Below are 17,815 nucleotides of genomic sequence, written 5' to 3' on the forward strand. Positions count from 1 at the left end.
AGAGTATACCAGCACCGAGGTGGGAAAAATAGAAACAAGAACTAGAAAGCATGTCAACACACCGTATATTCGATGACTCCAGAACTTACTATGATGGTGAGATAGCTCTGTCTTGACAACCTCCCAAGCTGTTTGGCTCCGTCCGCCTAACGAGGTCGTAGTCATCGAGGCTACTTGAGACAGAACCAATTATGATCATGCCGGATTCCTGCACCTGAGACACTGAACTGAGCGAGTCTTCCTCCAGCTTCCATGACAGGTATCCGGGAAGCCTGTTCGAAGGGCCCAAGAGCATGGCTTCAGACACTCTCCACATGCTCGAATTATGATATTACAGATTTTTTGTTAGTATAGATGAGCCATGTTCACGAGGAATCTATGACTATTAGTCAATGCGTATGTTTAGCAGAATCGTTCAGTCTTAATTCCATACGACTCGAGATTTATCGCGCTCTGTTGATGGGAAAGAGACTGAAGAGTGATTGTGACAGTCTGACGGTCAGCAGAACCAAATCCGAGCCAGTGGCTGAACTATTATATTCCGATTACTATACGATGTCTTACCTTGTTTCTCGCCTTGGAGAATCATTAGCCACAATTCCGGGCCATTGGATGACATCTGAATACTGTCTCACTTTTACCGTGGATGAACCCTCTATTTTTACCGCGCCACGACCAGACCGAAAATGGCGGTGCAGCTCGGCAATCACCCCAGGACAGCTGCACCGACCAAATGTTAATCACGAACGGCATTTCCCAGGAAGAATCCGTGCTGTCCATTGCCTTGGTGATCTCGTGTTTCTCGGCTTTGAAAAACAGGTGGGGCGGCGAGGCAAGACCGGTCTGGCCGGACTATGAATAGCTTCGCCGGTGATCAATAGTTTGATCGATGGATGAACAGATGGAGGCCTAACTCATTCGTATTGGGGATCTGGAACCTTACTCGACCGAGTCACACCAGCATGAGGCTTGCGGATGTAGTTTCCATCTGGAGGCCCTGTTGTTGTTGTAGCCAAAGCTGAAAGTCTTCAATATATAAAGATGACTCCCACACCGGCTCTGGATATTCCTCCTATCAATAGCTCAAGTTAGTTTCTCATAGCGAGAGGTTCACAATGATATTGCACTCGTTGCTCTTAGTCTCTGCCCTCGCAGGCTCTTCGCTTGCCTTTTCTGGCCATCACAGCTTCACCAACTCGACCACCCCCTCTCACCATCCGTCCACTCATACACTGCTTCCCACGGGCGGAGGAGGGGGTAAGCCTACTCACACCGGTGGCACTGGCACTGGCACTGGTCATCCGCAGCCTACAACGACCGTCGTCCCTGGCGGCGACTCTGGCTCCGTCTCAACCGTGACCGAGACCATCACCAAGACGACCTTCAAGCCATGCTCGACTCCTATCCACACCCAGAGCGGCACCACCTACTACAGCACCTGGTTGACGACGTCTACCTACGAGACAACCACGTGCTACACGACCCATATCCCCACAACGATCCCAGCGTCCCCCCAGACAACAACCGTCACCCTGCCCGGTCCAGGAAACAGCTGTCCCCCTCCATCCACAGTCACGGTAACCGTCACGGTAAGCAGCGGCGGGGATACAGGACCGCACACTCAGGCACCAGCACCCGGTGGAGACAGCGGAAGTGGTCCTAATCCTGGTACTGGCACTGGTACTGGCTCCGGACCCTGCAAGCACTGCGAGACCATCACCTACACCAACACCTACGGCTACACGACCACTATCGTGATCCCCCCGATTTCTGAACCCACGAGCAGTGCTACCACGCGCACCACGGGAACCGGAACAACTACTACCAAGCCTACGCCCCCTGTGGGAACGGGCACGGCTCCCGGTCACAGTCATACTCGGGGATCACCAACTGGGACCGGGGTTGGACAGGCTCCTACTGAGACGAAGACGTGGCATTTTGAGAGGAGAATAGTGCGGGTGTAGACATCAGGGGAATGGTATCATTAGTATGGCATTCCAAAGGAACAGCGGGATCTCTGTCCTTGCAGTAATGAGGTTGGGATAGCATGTGTTGGTGAACTGTTTAGCGGCTGCGTCTCTTGCTGTCCTGGGACATGTCTTGCGCTCATCTTAGACATCTGCACGCACTACACTGCAGATAGATTGTATGGCCATGATTGTTGTCTGAGTGTTGTGTCAGCTACGCAATAGGTCCAGGACATCTTCATTCTCTATCCTTGACCGGTATATGAGACTAGCCTGGAAATCCTGCCTGCTCGTGTGATTGAAGCCGAGCCTTTGAAGTAACATACTCTGTATAGATAGCCACGATAGAAGCTTTGCGCGATCATACCTTGATGTGTCGTCGTGTAGTTGTGTAGTTGTGTAGTTGTGTACTTTATGAAAGCGGAGGAATCCATATCCATGATTACTCAGATATGATTCAGCACGTGACCCACTTTCCCCCGTTCCGAGTTCCGAGTGGGCTTACCGTACCGTTACATCGAGCCCCACTATTCTGTACGCTAGTTGCTGCCTGAACGGTGCCCGAGGGGTAAGGCATTGTATTCTCTCTGATGGGAGGATGCTGCATGGTTTCTGAGGATCCGTCATGCATGGAGTAATAGTTACTGGGTTATTCAATGTCATGCATGAATCCTGCATGCCTGATCACGTCTGGTACCTGGCCTATGTGAACCCCCATATATGTCATCTCTAGTCGGCATTGCAATTTCTTTAAAGAACCGAATCCGGGGCGGATCTCTCCCTCATAGCGGGTCTATCCAGCTTCTTCCTGGCGATTGGTGCACTAGAAGAAAAGAACTATACAGACTGTCCCCACCTGGAGCGCACTTGACGTAGTGGGCTCACTATTGAGCATAGGGGTTTCAACCTCTCTAGCCTGAATACATATAAGCTGCGTCTGACAAAAAAAAATTTTATCTCTCATGATACCGGCTTGTTGATTCCCTCCGGAGATAGACTGCACAATGAATGCAGCAGACCATGAAATCGAGCGCGCCGAGGAGGATGCGATTCCGGTCTCCTCGCGTACGAGTCTCGACTCCTCGCTCAGTTCCAGCAGCGATGGATCCCAGCCGCGGCTGCGAACAATGTACTCGCGACGCACCGAGACCGACCTCGAGCGGTATCAGACCTCGTCGCAGGTCATAGATCGGATCGAAACCCAGCGTCTGCAGCATGCGCTCACCGTCGGAGAGAGTATCAAAACACAGAGCCGAGCGTCGGCCCGCGGGCCTCTCCCCGCGTTCGGCGCGGGCAAGCCGTATCCCCCCCAGTTGCCCAATCGGGAAGACTATGTGGTGGAGTTCGACGGGGAGGACGATCCGTTGTATCCTCAGAACTGGAGCACGCGCCGAAAGTGAGTTCTGGAACCCCCCCCCCCAAAAGCCATCCACGGCAATGATGTGGTGACGGTGATTTTCTTAGTCTTTTGTAACTCTCTGTAGGCTCTGCACGGGTGCCATCCTCGCCTTCACGAGTATCTGCTCGACCTTCGACTCGGCCGTCTTCTCCAGCTCCACCGGGAACGTCGCGCGCGTGTTCGGCGTCGGCGTCGAGGTCGCCACGCTGTCGAGTTCGCTGTATATTCTCGGCTACGCCTGCGGGCCGCTGATCTGGGCGCCCTTTTCCGAACTGCAGGGCCGCCGGCTGCCCATCCTCATCGGCATGCTGGGGTTCGGGATCTTCAATATCGCGGTGGCCGTCGCAAAGGACCTCCAGACTTTACTGATCTGCCGCTTCTTCTGCGGCGTCTTCGGCAGCTGCCCGCTCGCCGTCGTGGCCGCCATCTTCTCCGATATCTTCGACAACCGCTCGCGCGGCATCGCCATCGCCATGTTCTCCAGCATGGTCTTCCTCGGCCCGCTCATCGCCCCGTTTATCGGCGGGTTCATCAACATGTCCTCCCTGGGCTGGCGCTGGACCGCCTACCTCCCCGCCATCATGGGCTTCGCCGCCCTCATCCTCAACTTCTTCTTCCTCAAGGAGTCCTACCCGCCCGTGATCCTCATCTACAAAGCCGCCGAGCTCCGCCGCCGCACCAAGAACTGGGGCATCCACGCCAAGCAGGAGGAAATCGAAATCGACCTGCAGGAACTACTCGTCAACAACTTCTCCCGCCCGCTGCGCCTGCTCGTGCACGAACCGCTCATCCTCGCCGTCACGCTCTATCTCAGTTTCATCTACGGGCTGCTGTACTGCTTCCTGACGGCGTACGGCCTCGTCTACCAGGGGGTGTACCACATGAACGCCGGCGTCGGCGGGCTGCCGCTCTTCGGGATGGTCGTCGGCCTGTTCATCGGCGGCGCCTACATCTGTCTGTTTGCGAGCAGGGCGTACAACCAGAAGCTGCAGGCGAATGCCGGCGTGCCGGTGCCCGAATGGCGTCTCCCGCCGGTGATTGTTGGCGGGGCGCTCTTCGCGGCGGGTATCTTCTGGTTCGGATGGACGGGCTTCACGGCCGACGTGCCGTGGATTGCGTCGACGCTCAGTGGCCTCTTCACGGGCTTCGGGCTGTTGATTGTGTTCATCCAGCTGTTTAATTATCTGATTGATACGTATCTCATGTTGTAAGTCGCAGTGGCCGCCCTCGACACGGTGTGACCTGTTTTTTCTTTTTCTTTTTTTTTTTTTTTCTAACTAGTTCAGTGCGGCCTCGGCCATCGCGGCAAATACGTTCTGTCGGTCTGTGTTGGCAGCGAGCTTCCCGCTGTTTTCGCGGCAGATGTTCAATAATATGGGCATTCAGTGGGCTGCGACGCTGCTGGGGTGTGTTGCGACGGCTCTGGTGCCGATCCCGGTTATCTTCTATCTGTATGGGAAGCGGCTGAGGATGAGGAGTCGGTTTGCGCCGATTCTTGAGCTGGATGAGGCGGCGCATGTCCCCAGGGAGATGACTGAAAATAAGGGGGAAGAGGAGGCTAATACGCAGACGGAGGAGAGTCAGTCGTGATCCGTCTGGGCAAGATGTAAATATGCCAAAGTATATAATGATCTACAGCTTAGCTGTACCTTTCTCCGATCGATGTAGCATTGACCAGGTGTCTGCATGCTCTTTTGTGTATCAGCTGTACTTCAGGGTGATGGGGAAAGCTTGAGCTGAGGAATAGCGACGGCAGAGACAGCAGAGTAGAGAACTACACTGCAGTGATCCATTGCTGTGTCCCTCTAGTATATCCTGAACCGCCAACAGGCAGACCAGGCTGTAAGTTATATCGAACGGCAGTCTCTTTGAAGTAACGGAGTCTGTGTTGAACAATGTTTCCTAGTATGCACTCATTACGTATCCTGCACTGTGGTTACCGATCACTTATCATTTCTATTGCCTTCGGGGCACCAAGTAAGAACCAAAAAGACAATGCTTTGTTCTATGTCCCCTTGCCGGAATTCCAAGATATCGTACGGACAAAGCCTTTGTCTGATTCCCACAGCATAAGATGGAAATGCCTTGTTCCATTCCGTGCTGTCTTGAAAAGAGACAATCAATTCTTCTGTCTCCGTACTATCATGGACTTCTCCGCCAACTGATAATGAGGTTCGAGACATGTACGCATCTTTCAGCAATGTTGAAGAGGGCATGTCTTCCATGCTGGAGAGGAACTGAGACATTGAAGTCGAGGGAGTTATATAAGGAGGAGGTCATTCTCTGCAATATCGATCTATTCTATCTGCATCATCTCCATCCTTCTCTCGTCTGTTTTCCTCATACATCAACATTCCTGTCATTCCTCGCCAAGTCAAATGGCAAACGAACGTGCCAGACGTCGTTCTTTGCCGGAGCTCCCAGCCGAGATCCTGCAGCATAGCTTGAGCTTCCTCGACGATGATGAGCTGCGTCGCATCGCGCGAGAGGTACGAGACCTCGCCTCGCACGCCAAAGAGGTAATCAAACTTCGCTTTGTTAAGGAAAATACTTACACCCTTCCAGATGAGGCCGCTGTTCTCAAGCGCTACGGGGGCCGACTCCCTCACAACGTGCTGCCCACTAACCACCTCCGCCATCCCTGCGAGGTCCCCTTCATTCGCGCTCCCGACGCCATTGCCGGCATCATCAGGACCAACAACCTTGAGATCCTGAAGGTGCTGGTCGAGGCGGGTCTCGACTTGATGTCCTTCAGCTTGAATGGCTGGCGTCTGCTGGGTCTGGCTCTCGCATGGGACAACAACGCCATTGCAGAGTACCTCATTGCCCAGATGAAGCCCGAGGACCTGTTATATGGCGTCTGTCGCGTGGGAAGACGGAACGAAGCGCCCAACTTCCTCACCTTGGCGGCGTACCACAGCGCCGACATGTTCCGCAGGGGGTGGCAGCGTGTCCGCCATCTGCCGAACTGGCAGGCCCAGGTGACTGACGAGGCTCAGTACCAGTTGTGCAGACACGCCGATGCGCTCCTAGCCTGGGGCCTCGCGGAGGACGGGGTCGACATCGCAGTGTGTATCCTGCCCTTCCTCGGGAGAAATGCCTGGCATGCAGCTGCAGAGTCCAATAACAACATAGACTTCTTCGAGTACCTGTACGGCCGTATCCCCGAGGCGATCAACAATGGCAGTGCGGACAATGGACGCACGGCGCTTATGATCGCTGCTGCGGAGCAGTGGCATGATCGTACGCATGCCATCAGGTGGATGCTCCGCCATGGGGCTGATCCGAGGATGGAGGTTGGTGGAAGGACCGCGGCTTGGTTTGCGAGCGCGGCACACAACTTTCAGTTGGCGGGTTTGCTTTCCTCTGCCGCGTCTTCCCCTTACTCTGCGTCACTTCGAGGCTGACACTGCAGGTTTGTCGACATGGACTACAAAACATGGTGAAACAAAAAGAATCTGGTATGTGCTCTCTCACTCTGTAGGTTCTTCATATTTCTTGACTGGTTTGGTTTGGATGCTTTGATTCGTACTGGCTCATAAGCAAGCAATATCATCACTCATAGTTCCCATCTCGAGGCATCCTGGTAGCCTGTAGCCTGTAGCCTGTAGCCTGTAGACATGTAACGATCAAGCGTAGGACGTAGAGTAGACCACCTGTAATCACAGGAAGATGCATTTATGGTAGAGTAGACATAATCATTAACTCTGCCTGGTAGTTCGAGAGAGGGTCTAGCGGCTGCCTTCATCCGCAGGAAGAGGGCCCAGCGACATGTATTGGAAGGGCCTGGGTATATGCAGACGTCGCTAGTACTCCGTATACTCCGTATGCATATTGAAGCAATACCGCTCGCTCATCGTTGCACAGTACTCCGTCAACTAGGGTAGCGTGTCGGGTTCTTGATTAGGAAATAGTACGAAGTGGATTTGCCCCGCACTGGGTCTAGATGCAACGGCTCAACCAATCAAAAGCATGAGTCAGCATGAGTCATTTTGGCTCATTCTTGGCATTGGGTTCGCATCAGACTAACTGTTTCCGGAAGGCAGGATCGGCCAATCAGATCGTCGCCTCCTGTGAGACGCAGGATGAGGTTATACAGAGTCCCAATGAGTGAGGATGATACAGAATGATGGTGAGTGAGGCCGGAGAAGTAGAGTACTGTCGTGTTTGATGTTGCTGGTCATTTAGACTCAGTATGATGGTAGATGATAGCTGAGGAAGATCGGTAGACAATGCCATATAAAGGATGCTGAATGGCTGAGAAGTGTCCAAGTAGAAGATTTGGATAACGTGCTTGAGATACGGAGACAAGGATAGATATTCCTGGTAAGTCCTCCGGAAAACCCATATACCGCCCCCGTATGTAACAAGAGTGATTACACCCTCCGAGCTGATATGCCTGGCGCATCGCCGCATTCTGAAGCTCTTGAAGATGGCCATAGGAAGAAATCTTCAAGTGACGAGTCGACATCTTCTGACTTGATATCCTTCTTCTGTCTGCTGTTGAGACCTCTAGTGATCCGCCACTGACTATTCTATAACCAGGACCAACAGTTTCTCAGTGCATGGAGTAGAAAGGATGACTGTGACTGGCCAGGAGTTGATAGTGAATAAATCTCTACTCTCTATCTTTAGCCCTTCTCCATTGATTAAGAGTAAGACTGCGCCCCACCCGCGGATTTGGTGCACCCGCAACTTATAAAGCGCCGTTTCCCCCCCCACCCCCCGGCTTACTCTCCGTCTTTCTCTTCTTCCCATCCATCCAAATTATCGTCGCTTTCGACGACCAGGCGCCCTTTTTCTTTAAATCTGTCTAGATCCCGCCGGGTCACAGACCCGGCCTAAAGCATAGAGCAATGTCGGTCACCGCCATATTTGTGCAGGTGGCCCGCCAGACCGGCCCAGTCTTCTTCCAGCCTCAGCAACGCGCATAGTTCTCTTCCTGGACACCTCCCAGCGCAGCATCCGTTTTCTTCTTTTGGTTTCTACGATAGTCCCACCCCGGCGTTTTGTTCTCCGCACTTTGTCTTTCCGGATACCACCCTTGATCTTGCCTCGTTTGCTCCCGACCCGTCAGTCTCCGACACCGACCCATCTGCCTTTGTGCCTCTACCCCCCGATCTCGCCAGCTTCGGTGATCTGGATCATGCAAGTCTGCCCACGGGGACTTCCAGTTCGCCGTACGTGCCCGATTCGTTTGATGTGACGGCAATTTCGACTCCCGCTGTTGATGTGAACGACTCTCTGCCGTGTTTGGACATTGATTCCTCAGGCACCGATTCAGGTCTGTCTGCTTCAGCCTTCACACAAGCATTGTACTGATATCAGCAGACACACAAATCGACCCAGGCCAAATCCACACGTTGACTCCACCTCTGCTCATGCCCGCCTCGAGACCTCAGCGCGTGTCCATCTCTGCAGCATCGACTGCGAAGGACAACCCGCCCAAGGAGACGCCGAACCGGGTCTTGAAGCGTCAGCTCAATACCCTTGCTGCGCGCCGATATCGCCAGCGACGGGTGGACCGGATGAACGAGCTGGAGGCGGAACTGGAGAAGGTGAAGCGGGAGCGGGACGAGTTGAAGATGCGGGTGTCGAAGCTAGAGGGGGAGACGGAGGCATTGAGGGGGTTGTTGAAGAAAGACAAGTAATTTAGTTGATGACTGGTCAGTTTTGTCTATTTTCAATGCAAAAGCTTGTACTTTCACTTCACTCGTGAACGGATCTCGTGGCGTATTGCCAAGCTATGCTGTCCGGGTCAACTCGCGTGGCGTTTGTCCAGCTTCCAGTATACCGTAGCTAGGAAGTGGATACAATAATATCTTACTTTCTACCCAGTCTGATCACAATCATATCGACATTCTCTGTCAGATACCTGCTGCTTGATGAACCTGATGGCGAATGCGGTGGGTGATCCACCCCAGCCTCCGCCCTGTCCACCATCCGGCCGGTCTCCCGCAAATCAGATCTCTACCCAGATTCACAACCAACCTTTTCCAGATTACTGCAGATCATTTTCAAGATCGACCGAGTGTAAGAGAGACAGTGCAAGGGTCTTGTACGCTCTTCGAAGAACAAGAAGCAGCGGCAGTGACGCCATTACGCATCATCCGGAGAACCACAGCACAAGCGGCTTTCTTGCCCTGGAAAGAGAAGAGAATGATCCGGTCAAAATCCGTGCCTCTGTCCCCTGGGCCTCCATCTTCGGCATCTTTGGCTCAATCTTCAACTCAATCTTACATCCGCCGTCCGAAACAAGCGGTGGGCAATGTGCCCGGGGCTTACCCACTATGTCCGGCAATAATAGCAATCACCACAACACAGAAAGCCACACCCTGATCGAGAACGAGGCCGACGAGCAGAGCAAGAACGATGGAATCACAAGCAAGGCGGGTATACTACATCAAAGATGCATGAGCTGACAGTATGCGCTGACGGCCCCACATGAGTAGAGCATGGAGCTCGCCCCCTGCACCGGCTGCACCGGGCTCGACCGGCCAGACGCACCCATGGATACCACTCAAAACGATGAGGAGGACGTCGACGATGTCGCGACGAAGTTGGTCATGGAGGACGCCAGCCACGACTGGGATCTGCTGAGGGACCTGCTGAACGCGATGCGCTTGGTGGACGACGCACACGTGCAGGCGCTGCTGGGGATGGTCCGCGCCGACTGCGCGATCGAGGAAGTGAAGCTGTTCGTCGAGAAGACGTTGAAGGATGTGCAGGATGCCGGTCGCGGCGGGGAGACGGTCAAGCGGTTGCAGGATATGCGGATGCGGGTGCGCATCGAGAGCGGCGACCCGCCGTTCCGCCCCCAGGTCATGGATATTCACTATCTGTGCGATGTGGCGCCGTACAGAGTGCCTGCGAGGCCGTGGACGACGGTGACGGATGACGACACGCTGGTGTCGCATCTGATCTCGCTGTATTTCACCTGGGATTACCCGTTCTATGCGTTTGTCGACCTGCGGGCGTTTGTCCAGCATATGCAGGCCAGGAATACCCACTCGGACTTGTGCAGTCCCTTTTTGGTCAATGCCATGCTGGCCAATGCATGCGTATGTTCCGATTACTTGATATGGTGCTTGAGCTGCTGACAGACACATAGCATTATTCACAATACTCCGAGGCCTATGCGATACCCGGAGATGTGAAAACCAAGGGGTGTGATTTCCTCGCCGAAGCAGAACGACATATGCATAGCTACCAGCTCGAGCGAGGGAGGAGTGTTCGTCTGGCGTCTCTGCAGGCGACGCTGCTGTTGTATGAAAGGTCAGTTCTCTTCCCCAGCGGCATTTTCCCGAATTGACTGTCCAGGTATTCCATGTCCGGCGACGACGATCTAGGCTATACCATGTTGCACCGCGCCATCGACATGGCCGAGTCCCTGGGCATCATCAACGGCCCGGTCCTCGACCTGGACAAGCTGCAAATGTCCGAGGAGATGCGATCTTCGATCCAACGCACCGCCTGGGGGTTATTCCAGGTCGACACGTAGGTCCCCTGCTCTGCTGGTCGCTCCTCCCTGTCGACTGGTGGCCGCTTAAGTGTCGTCCATACCAACTTTCGAAAACCGAGCAAAATCCACCGCGTGTGCGTCAAGCGCATCGACCGCGACGAAAGCCAGCCCAGCGAGCAATGGGCTCCGTATCCAACAGGCCGAGCGCCCCGGCCGTCCTTCCTGAGCCAATACTTTGACGAAGCGTGCAGACTGTCCTTCATCGCGAGGGACGTTTCCCACCATCTCTATCAAGACCCCAAACCCGACGCCACCCACCACGAGCAGAAGAGAGAACTCTACGACAGACTCCAGGAATGGGAAGCGCAGCTCCCCGGCTTTTTCGACCCAGCCGGCAAACCCCTGGCCCATATCCTCTCACTCAGGTAAGTCCGCCTTCCCACTTCCACCCTTTCACCGCCAGCCTACTGACAGATCTGAGGATAGGATGCGCTACCACGCCATCATGATCAGCCTCGCGCGCGATGGCTTCGGCGTCCACACCTTCTTCTCCGCGGAAGACGGCAAATCCCAGACCACCGTCCCTCCCTCCAGCCAGCTCCCTGCACACCTGCGCGAGAAAGCAACCGAGCAGAGTCTCGCGTCCGCACGCGCCATCGCGGCCCTCGTCCGCGTCCACCGCGAGGAATACGGCATCGGGCGCACCCACCCGTTCACGACGTACGCGATCATGGTCGCGCTTTTCACGATCCTCGACCACGCGGCGTTCGACATTCTCGACACTGACTTCCTCTCCCTGACGAGCGCGTTCTCGGTCATCGCGTGCCGGTCGCAGGTCGGTCGGAATCTGTTCCACATCTTCCGGCAGTCGGTAAGGGCGCAGGACCAGGAGGGCCGCGTGCTCCAGTCGGATCAGGTCCCTGAGGAGATCAAAGAGCTGTTTGGGCGGTATCCGCGCTCGTCGAAGCCGGACAAGTGGGATGACTATGAGGACGGGCTGGATAAGCTGGGGACGGCCGAGGGGAGAGACGTGGCCGCGGCGGATGGCATGAGGATGAGGAATCATGCAGCGTCGGGGGTGAAGGACATGTTGAGCAAGTATGAGAGCTTGAGTCTGGGGCAGCAATCCCAGGATCGAAAGTAGTTTTCTGTATTTCTGTCATGCACGGTCCTCTTTTAATGGGTGGATCTGTGATACTGAATAGATAGTGGCTGCACGTATATACCACGGTCAATTCGTCTGACAAACTCCCTCGCAAGCCATCAGTAGACAGACACCAGACATGCTCCGCGATTAATAATGATACACAAAATCCAACGCCTTATCTCCCGTCCTCACACGCCTTGTATCCTCCTTCTCTCCCGCCCCAATCTTGACTTTCAGGTGATTCTCCCGTCGCAAGTAGACCGCATGCCCCAGCACGACCCCCTGCGCAACAACCAGCGCGCCCAACGAGAACGAATTCCCAAGCACATACGGCGACGTCCGGTATATCTGCCCGGACACAATCCCCGCCAAATTGCCAATCGTCTGCTGGACGCCGATCTCCAGCGCGCGGCGGTAATGCGGCGCCACATTCACATTCAGCCAGGCGATGTTCAGTCCGACGCCGGTATACGTCGCGATCCCGATGAGATACGTCGCGAAGTACTTGACCGCATCATTCGAGACGGCCAGGAGCAGAATGTACCCCACCAGCCCGAAAACATTCGTGACCAGCAAGAACAGCGCAAAGCGACTATAGCGATCCGCCGCCCAGGCGACGCTCACAAAGACAATCGCCGCCCAGAAGTACACCGGCACCGTGAGGATGTTGCTCATCAGCGAATCATAGCCGATCCCCTTGAGGATGGTGGGCAGGAACGTGCTGAACCCGTACAGCAGGATATCCTGGCAGAACTGCGTGATGGCACTGAAGGCGAGCTTGGGGTCGGTGATGGCGATGCGCATCTCGGCCCAGCTGAACTGGCTGCTGCCCATGTAGGCGGCGCGCTGGGCGTTGCGCACCCGCATCATGTGTTTCTCGTCGGCGGTGAGGAAGTAGGCGTTGGACGGGTCGTTGGGGAGCCCGAACCAGATCAGGACGGCGCAGATGAGGCTGAAGAGGCCTTCGATGATGTACACCCATCTGATTCTTACATTAGCTGTCGACCAGACAACCCCAAGGGTAGAAAAGAAGTGAGGTACCTCCAACCAGCCTTCCCCCCAATCCCATCCATGTGCAACAGTCCATACGCGAGCAGGCCGCCGAACGCGCCGGAAATCGCGGCGCAGCTCATCAGATACGAGACGCGCTTGGCTTGCTCCTCGCGGCGGTAGACCATCGTCAGGTACAGGTTCAGGCAGGGGAAGAGGCCGGCCTCGCACGCCCCGAGAATGAGACGGGTCGCGTACAGCGCGGGGACATTCGTCACGAACCCGGTGAAGACGGTCGTGACAGACCAGACGATGCACAAGCCGGTTAGGATGTTCCGCGGGGTGAGCTTCTTCATGAGCACGGCCCAGGGGGCTTCGAGGAGCACGTAGGTCACGTAGAAGATGGAGACGGCGGTGGAGAATTCGCTGGGCGACGCCCCGATGGCCTCGGGCATGCCTGCCACTTTGACATTTCCTAGCCAGTGTCAGGGTAGCTGGCTTGACAGGTGAGGCGCGCGGATACATACCGATGTTGGTCCGGTCAAGGAAGCAGGAGAGGTAGGTCACCATGATGATGGGGACAAAGGCGAGGTCGAGTTTGAGGAGCAGCTTGCGCTCCTTTTGTGGGTCGAGAACGACATTTGCCAAATCAATGTCGATGTTGATGTCGATGTCGATGCCCTGGCCGATGTCTTCTGGGGCATCTTTCGATGGTTTTTGGAGGGAGACTTTGTGGTCTGGTTCGGCCATTTCGTCTTGACGCCGTTGACGGTCTGACTGCGACAACGAGAATATCTGGATGCACGGCTCTTTATAACGGGCTCACTCAAAGCAGCAAATCGGTAACTCAGAAACAGCTAGTCCGCTACCCCGGAATCAGATAGCCCACGGCAGTGATTTTGTTTTGTAATGAAAACTGCCATGCCATGCCAATCCTTGCTCTGATTCTGGGCCGATCATCCCCTCATCGGGCCGACGCACTCGAGCGATTGGGGGCGATAACGGTGGAGCAGCGCGGAGATGGAGACATTTTAGTCGGTGGCTGTTGGGGAATTGGGGTCGAAACAACGTCAAATGGCGGCAATTCAATCCGGTGGATCAATTTCGAGCTGATAGGAAGCTGAATCCCGACTCCAGAGATGGCCTATCTCGGAGCCCACATGCCGATATCTGGGGATCTGTATGCAGCGACATGGTACATGATAGATCGGCCTAGCGTATATGAGCATGGAGTGATATTGGGTGCATCCATTTCCACATTCTGACAGGTAGCCAGCTTATCAACTAGCTAAATAGACAGCATGGCCAGCAGCAGCAGCAGTAGCCATATGACCAGCAGCAACACCAGCAACACCAGCAACAACCAAAGCAATGCGTACACCACCCGCCTCCTCGCCCGCCAAAACCTCATCACAAACACCTCGGGCCTCTCCCCGGGCTTCCTCCAAGCCAACCTCCTGATCCTCCCCTCCCGCTACGCCCCAGACTTCCACGCCCTCTGCCTGCGCAACCCCGTCCCCTGCCCTCTGCTCGGCATCATCCCCCAGGGCAACCCTCACACCGTGTCCCCAGCAGCCTGCATCACCAACCCGGATTTCGACCTCCGCACCGACTTCCCGCAGTACCGCGTCTACCAGTCCGGCCGCCACATCGCATCCAGAAAGGATCTCAAGGAGGTGTACACCCCCGACCACGTAGGCTTCCTGCTCGGCTGCTCGTTCAGTTTCGAGGATGCGCTGTGTGAGGCTGGCTTGCCGCCCAGACACCAGCTGACCGGCCGCCTGGTCGCCATGTACCGGACGACAGTTCCGCTCATGCCGGCGGGCGTGTTCAGCGACGCGTGCATGGTGGTTTCGATGCGGCCGTATCTGCTGGCCGATGTGGAGCAGGTACGACAAGTGACGAGGCCGTATGGGGCGACGCATGGGGAGCCGGTTGCCTGGGGGTGGGACGGGGCGGAACGGTTGGGGATCAAGGATATCAAGACCCCGGATTGGGGTGAGGCGCCGGTGTTCGAGGAGGGTGAGGTGCCTGTGTTTTGGGTAAGGTGGCCCTTCATCTGTGGCTGGATACGAGGGGCAGGCCCCTGCTGACGGACAGTTAGGCGTGCGGGGTGACGCCGCAGTTGGCGGTTGAGATGGCGGGGGAAAAGATCGAGGGGCTGGTGTTTGCCCATGAGCCGGGGAATATGCTCGTTACGGACTGGACGGCGGGGGATCTGGAGGCGTTGAGGGACAAGTCCGGGATTGCTTTGCCTGTGGAACTCTGATGGCTCCCCGCGATGGTCACCAGGGGGTAACTATAGAGTGGTAGATATAAAGCCTCGTATTGTGTGATGGCAAGTGGCTCAAAACAAATCGCGCATGACATTGGACAGATCGCCCCCATAGTCATACATATACCCATTGGCCATCCGGCCACTGCCATCGTCAAAGACCTGCGTCACGCCCATAATCTGAGTCTCCAACGTCCCCACGGCCTCAAACCACTCCATCAATTCCTGCGTCATCTGCGCCCCGTCCTGCGGGGTCTGGCTCGGGTTGCTGGTCGGCGCCATATCCACCGTCTGATGAGCCGCCCGAACGCGCGGGTCAGTAGCCGACTGCCGGAGCCCAACCTGCGGCCCGAGCTTTCGCAGGCTCTTGATCGATTTCCACAGGCGCCGCGAAATGTACGACTGCGTGGAGAAGCCCTTGACCAGCTCCAGGGCCATGTAGAACTCCTCCTTGCACCGGCTGCTGAACTGGCTCGGCGCCTGAACCACCGCCAGAAACAGGACGGCCAGCGCCGACACTAAAAACCAGTTGAACGCCACCTGCTGCAGCTGGTAAATGTCCGACGTCTCGTTCAGCCGCGTGATGAAGCGGATCGTGTCCTTGGCCAGGTCCACGGCCGTCTGGCACTCGGCCGGATACCGCACGAGATGGCCCGCGGAGTGCAGGACCGGCCGGTGGATGAGCATGCGCAGCTGGTTCGCTCGCAGGTATAGCAGCGAGCGCAGCCGGCGGAGGCTGCGTGGTTCCGTGGAGCTGTCCGCCCCCAACCGCAGCGACGCCGGGATGGCGGCTGCCCATTGCAAGACCTGCCAGTCCAGATAGTTCATCTCGTCCTTTTTGAGCTCGCCGGTGTTGTTAAAGGCCGAGATGAACTTCCACACCTTGGCCGCGATGCGACTATACCGGATCATCACGCGCAGGTACGGCGTCTTCTCCTCGGGCTCGGGCAGCCAGGGGTCGATGTCACTGTCCTCGAGAGAAAAGGGCATCCCGGTGCCGAAGCTCCAGCGCATGTCCAGCGTGTAGATGGACCAGAACAGCCGCAGGACTCGATCGCGACCGGCCGCTACAACCGTCGGATGGTTGAGCGTCTCGCGCCGGTGCAGCCCCTTTTCCAGACACATGCGCTCGACAATCCCGATGGTGCGCCACGCCAGCGTCTCTTCGTCCATTTGAAAGTAGAAAATCGCCTAACCATTAGCATTCCGCCATTGTAACGAAAGAAAAAGAGGGGAAAAAAAAAAAAAAAAAAAAGAAACTCACCACCAGAGTCAAAAGGATAATCCGGTCGATATCCGGCGGGCCCCAGACGCAGTCGTCCGCTACATCGCGCACACTCTCAAAGAGCCGCATGGCCAGCTCACTGCGCCCGCTCGCCTCCGCCGTCAGCGCACACGCAAACACCAGCCGCAGGATATGCACGTTGTCATCCCCAGGCCGCAGGGGAAGCCGTGGAGACAGTCCGTAGAGACCCTCCACCTGCTGCAGTAGCTCCTCCAGCTCCAGCACGGGGTACATAATCCCCATCTCCTCCTCGTAGACCCGACACAGCCTGATCGCCTCGGCCTTGCTGATCGTCCAGAGGGGGTCTTTCAGCATCCCGACCGGGGTGCCATCCCGGGTCGGCGGGAGCGTGACATCTCCTTCCTCGCCTTCCTCGCCGGCATCATCCCCGTCGCCATCGACAATCCCCCGACGCTGCAGACTACTCTTCGCTAAACCAAAACTGAACGCCGAGGTCGTCGGACCCTGAAAAGTCAATTCCTTCGCTGACGACGCTCGACGGAAGACCCGCCCCTGATCCTGCGGTGAGTTGCCAGGTCGCGCGAGGGCATACACCGCCGCCGAAAGCGCCGAGATCTGCTCCTGCATGGCGGCCATTTGCTCCATGAGACGAGACATATCCCTAGGACGCTTCGTTAATGTGCATTTCTCATATGGAATGAATCAATGCATGCACGTACTGTTGGTCACTCGAGTCGGGGGGCCGCGTCCTCCCCGCGTAGACGCATTCGATCTGTTGCCGGCCGCAGCGTTGGCAGGGCGATTGGCCGTTGCATTTGATCTTGCGGCGTTTGCATTCATTGCTACGCGGTGAGTTAGTTCTGATTGTTGGTGGTGGTCCGTGGTAGCCGGAGGCTCACCATGCTTTGGTGATGTATTTCAGCCGTCGTTTACGGGGACGGGCGTCCTCATCCCGGGCGTTTGGCCATGAATCTGGGACTAGGGGGGTCTGAGTATGGTCCATCGTCGTGAACAGGATGATGTTATAGAAATGATGAAGGGATTCAAGTGGACGCGGTGGAGGACGAAATACGAATGCAGACGGGAAATGCGGGGATTCCGCTCGAGGGCGGAATTAGTGCCTTGGGGTTGGTCCTGTGTGCCTGTGTGCCTGTGTGCCTCGATGCCTGTAGGCCTACTGGTCCTATCGACGGCACTTTGATGATAGTAAATTGAGACGGATTACGAGTTCTACGGTTGAATCGTGAACTTCATGACGGTCACATAATAGCGTACATACGAGATGACGACATAATCTCGCTTTTAAGCACCCAACATACTTCCACGTGC

At 55.9% G+C, this 17,815-nt stretch overlaps 9 protein-coding genes across 9 annotated transcripts; 6 read left to right on the forward strand and 3 right to left on the reverse strand.

Annotated features, from left to right (window-relative positions):
* Nucleotides 1–88: 88 nt before the first annotated feature.
* AFUA_5G01610 (uncharacterized protein) lies at nucleotides 89–295 on the reverse strand (the record flags this gene model as incomplete). Its single annotated transcript, XM_743088.1, has 1 exon — nucleotides 89–295. The coding sequence occupies one exon, from the start codon at nucleotides 293–295 to the stop codon at nucleotides 89–91; it is 207 nt and encodes a 68-aa protein (XP_748181.1).
* An 820-nt stretch (nucleotides 296–1,115) lies between these two features.
* AFUA_5G01620 (extracellular proline-rich protein) lies at nucleotides 1,116–1,964 on the forward strand (the record flags this gene model as incomplete). The annotated part of the gene is made up of 1 exon (XM_743087.1): nucleotides 1,116–1,964. The coding sequence occupies one exon, from the start codon at nucleotides 1,116–1,118 to the stop codon at nucleotides 1,962–1,964; it is 849 nt and encodes a 282-aa protein (XP_748180.1).
* Nucleotides 1,965–2,971: 1,007 nt separating this feature from the next.
* Nucleotides 2,972–4,956, forward strand: AFUA_5G01630 (MFS transporter; the record flags this gene model as incomplete). The annotated part of the gene is made up of 3 exons (XM_743086.1): nucleotides 2,972–3,363; nucleotides 3,452–4,573; nucleotides 4,653–4,956. The coding sequence occupies 3 exons, from the start codon at nucleotides 2,972–2,974 to the stop codon at nucleotides 4,954–4,956; spliced, it is 1,818 nt and encodes a 605-aa protein (XP_748179.1).
* A 662-nt stretch (nucleotides 4,957–5,618) lies between these two features.
* On the forward strand, nucleotides 5,619–6,773 carry AFUA_5G01640 (ankyrin repeat protein; the record flags this gene model as incomplete). Its single annotated transcript, XM_743085.2, has 1 exon — nucleotides 5,619–6,773. The coding sequence occupies exon 1, from the start codon at nucleotides 5,745–5,747 to the stop codon at nucleotides 6,771–6,773; it is 1,029 nt and encodes a 342-aa protein (XP_748178.1). The 5' UTR covers nucleotides 5,619–5,744.
* A 1,449-nt stretch (nucleotides 6,774–8,222) lies between these two features.
* On the forward strand, nucleotides 8,223–9,017 carry AFUA_5G01650 (bZIP transcription factor JlbA/IDI-4; the record flags this gene model as incomplete). The annotated part of the gene is made up of 3 exons (XM_743084.1): nucleotides 8,223–8,299; nucleotides 8,361–8,650; nucleotides 8,698–9,017. The coding sequence occupies 3 exons, from the start codon at nucleotides 8,223–8,225 to the stop codon at nucleotides 9,015–9,017; spliced, it is 687 nt and encodes a 228-aa protein (XP_748177.1).
* A 639-nt stretch (nucleotides 9,018–9,656) lies between these two features.
* Nucleotides 9,657–11,972, forward strand: AFUA_5G01662 (transcription factor domain-containing protein; the record flags this gene model as incomplete). The annotated part of the gene is made up of 6 exons (XM_743082.2): nucleotides 9,657–9,759; nucleotides 9,868–10,427; nucleotides 10,478–10,641; nucleotides 10,687–10,863; nucleotides 10,918–11,253; nucleotides 11,315–11,972. The coding sequence occupies 6 exons, from the start codon at nucleotides 9,657–9,659 to the stop codon at nucleotides 11,970–11,972; spliced, it is 1,998 nt and encodes a 665-aa protein (XP_748175.2).
* A 150-nt stretch (nucleotides 11,973–12,122) lies between these two features.
* AFUA_5G01680 (allantoate permease family MFS transporter) lies at nucleotides 12,123–13,893 on the reverse strand (the record flags this gene model as incomplete). Its single annotated transcript, XM_743081.1, has 4 exons — nucleotides 12,123–12,957; nucleotides 13,017–13,440; nucleotides 13,493–13,742; nucleotides 13,855–13,893. The coding sequence occupies 4 exons, from the start codon at nucleotides 13,891–13,893 to the stop codon at nucleotides 12,123–12,125; spliced, it is 1,548 nt and encodes a 515-aa protein (XP_748174.1).
* A 373-nt stretch (nucleotides 13,894–14,266) lies between these two features.
* On the forward strand, nucleotides 14,267–15,234 carry AFUA_5G01690 (DUF1445 domain protein; the record flags this gene model as incomplete). Its single annotated transcript, XM_743080.1, has 2 exons — nucleotides 14,267–15,007; nucleotides 15,070–15,234. 2 exons carry the CDS (start codon nucleotides 14,267–14,269, stop codon nucleotides 15,232–15,234), a joined length of 906 nt encoding a protein of 301 aa, XP_748173.1.
* Nucleotides 15,235–15,312: 78 nt separating this feature from the next.
* Nucleotides 15,313–17,489, reverse strand: AFUA_5G01700 (putative C6 transcription factor; the record flags this gene model as incomplete). Its single annotated transcript, XM_743079.1, has 4 exons — nucleotides 15,313–16,431; nucleotides 16,505–17,147; nucleotides 17,206–17,328; nucleotides 17,386–17,489. The coding sequence occupies 4 exons, from the start codon at nucleotides 17,487–17,489 to the stop codon at nucleotides 15,313–15,315; spliced, it is 1,989 nt and encodes a 662-aa protein (XP_748172.1).
* Nucleotides 17,490–17,815: the final 326 nt, after the last annotated feature.

Source organism: Aspergillus fumigatus, chromosome 5 (assembly GCF_000002655.1).
Source record: "Aspergillus fumigatus Af293 chromosome 5, whole genome shotgun sequence".
NCBI lineage: Eukaryota > Fungi > Ascomycota > Eurotiomycetes > Eurotiales > Aspergillaceae > Aspergillus > Aspergillus fumigatus.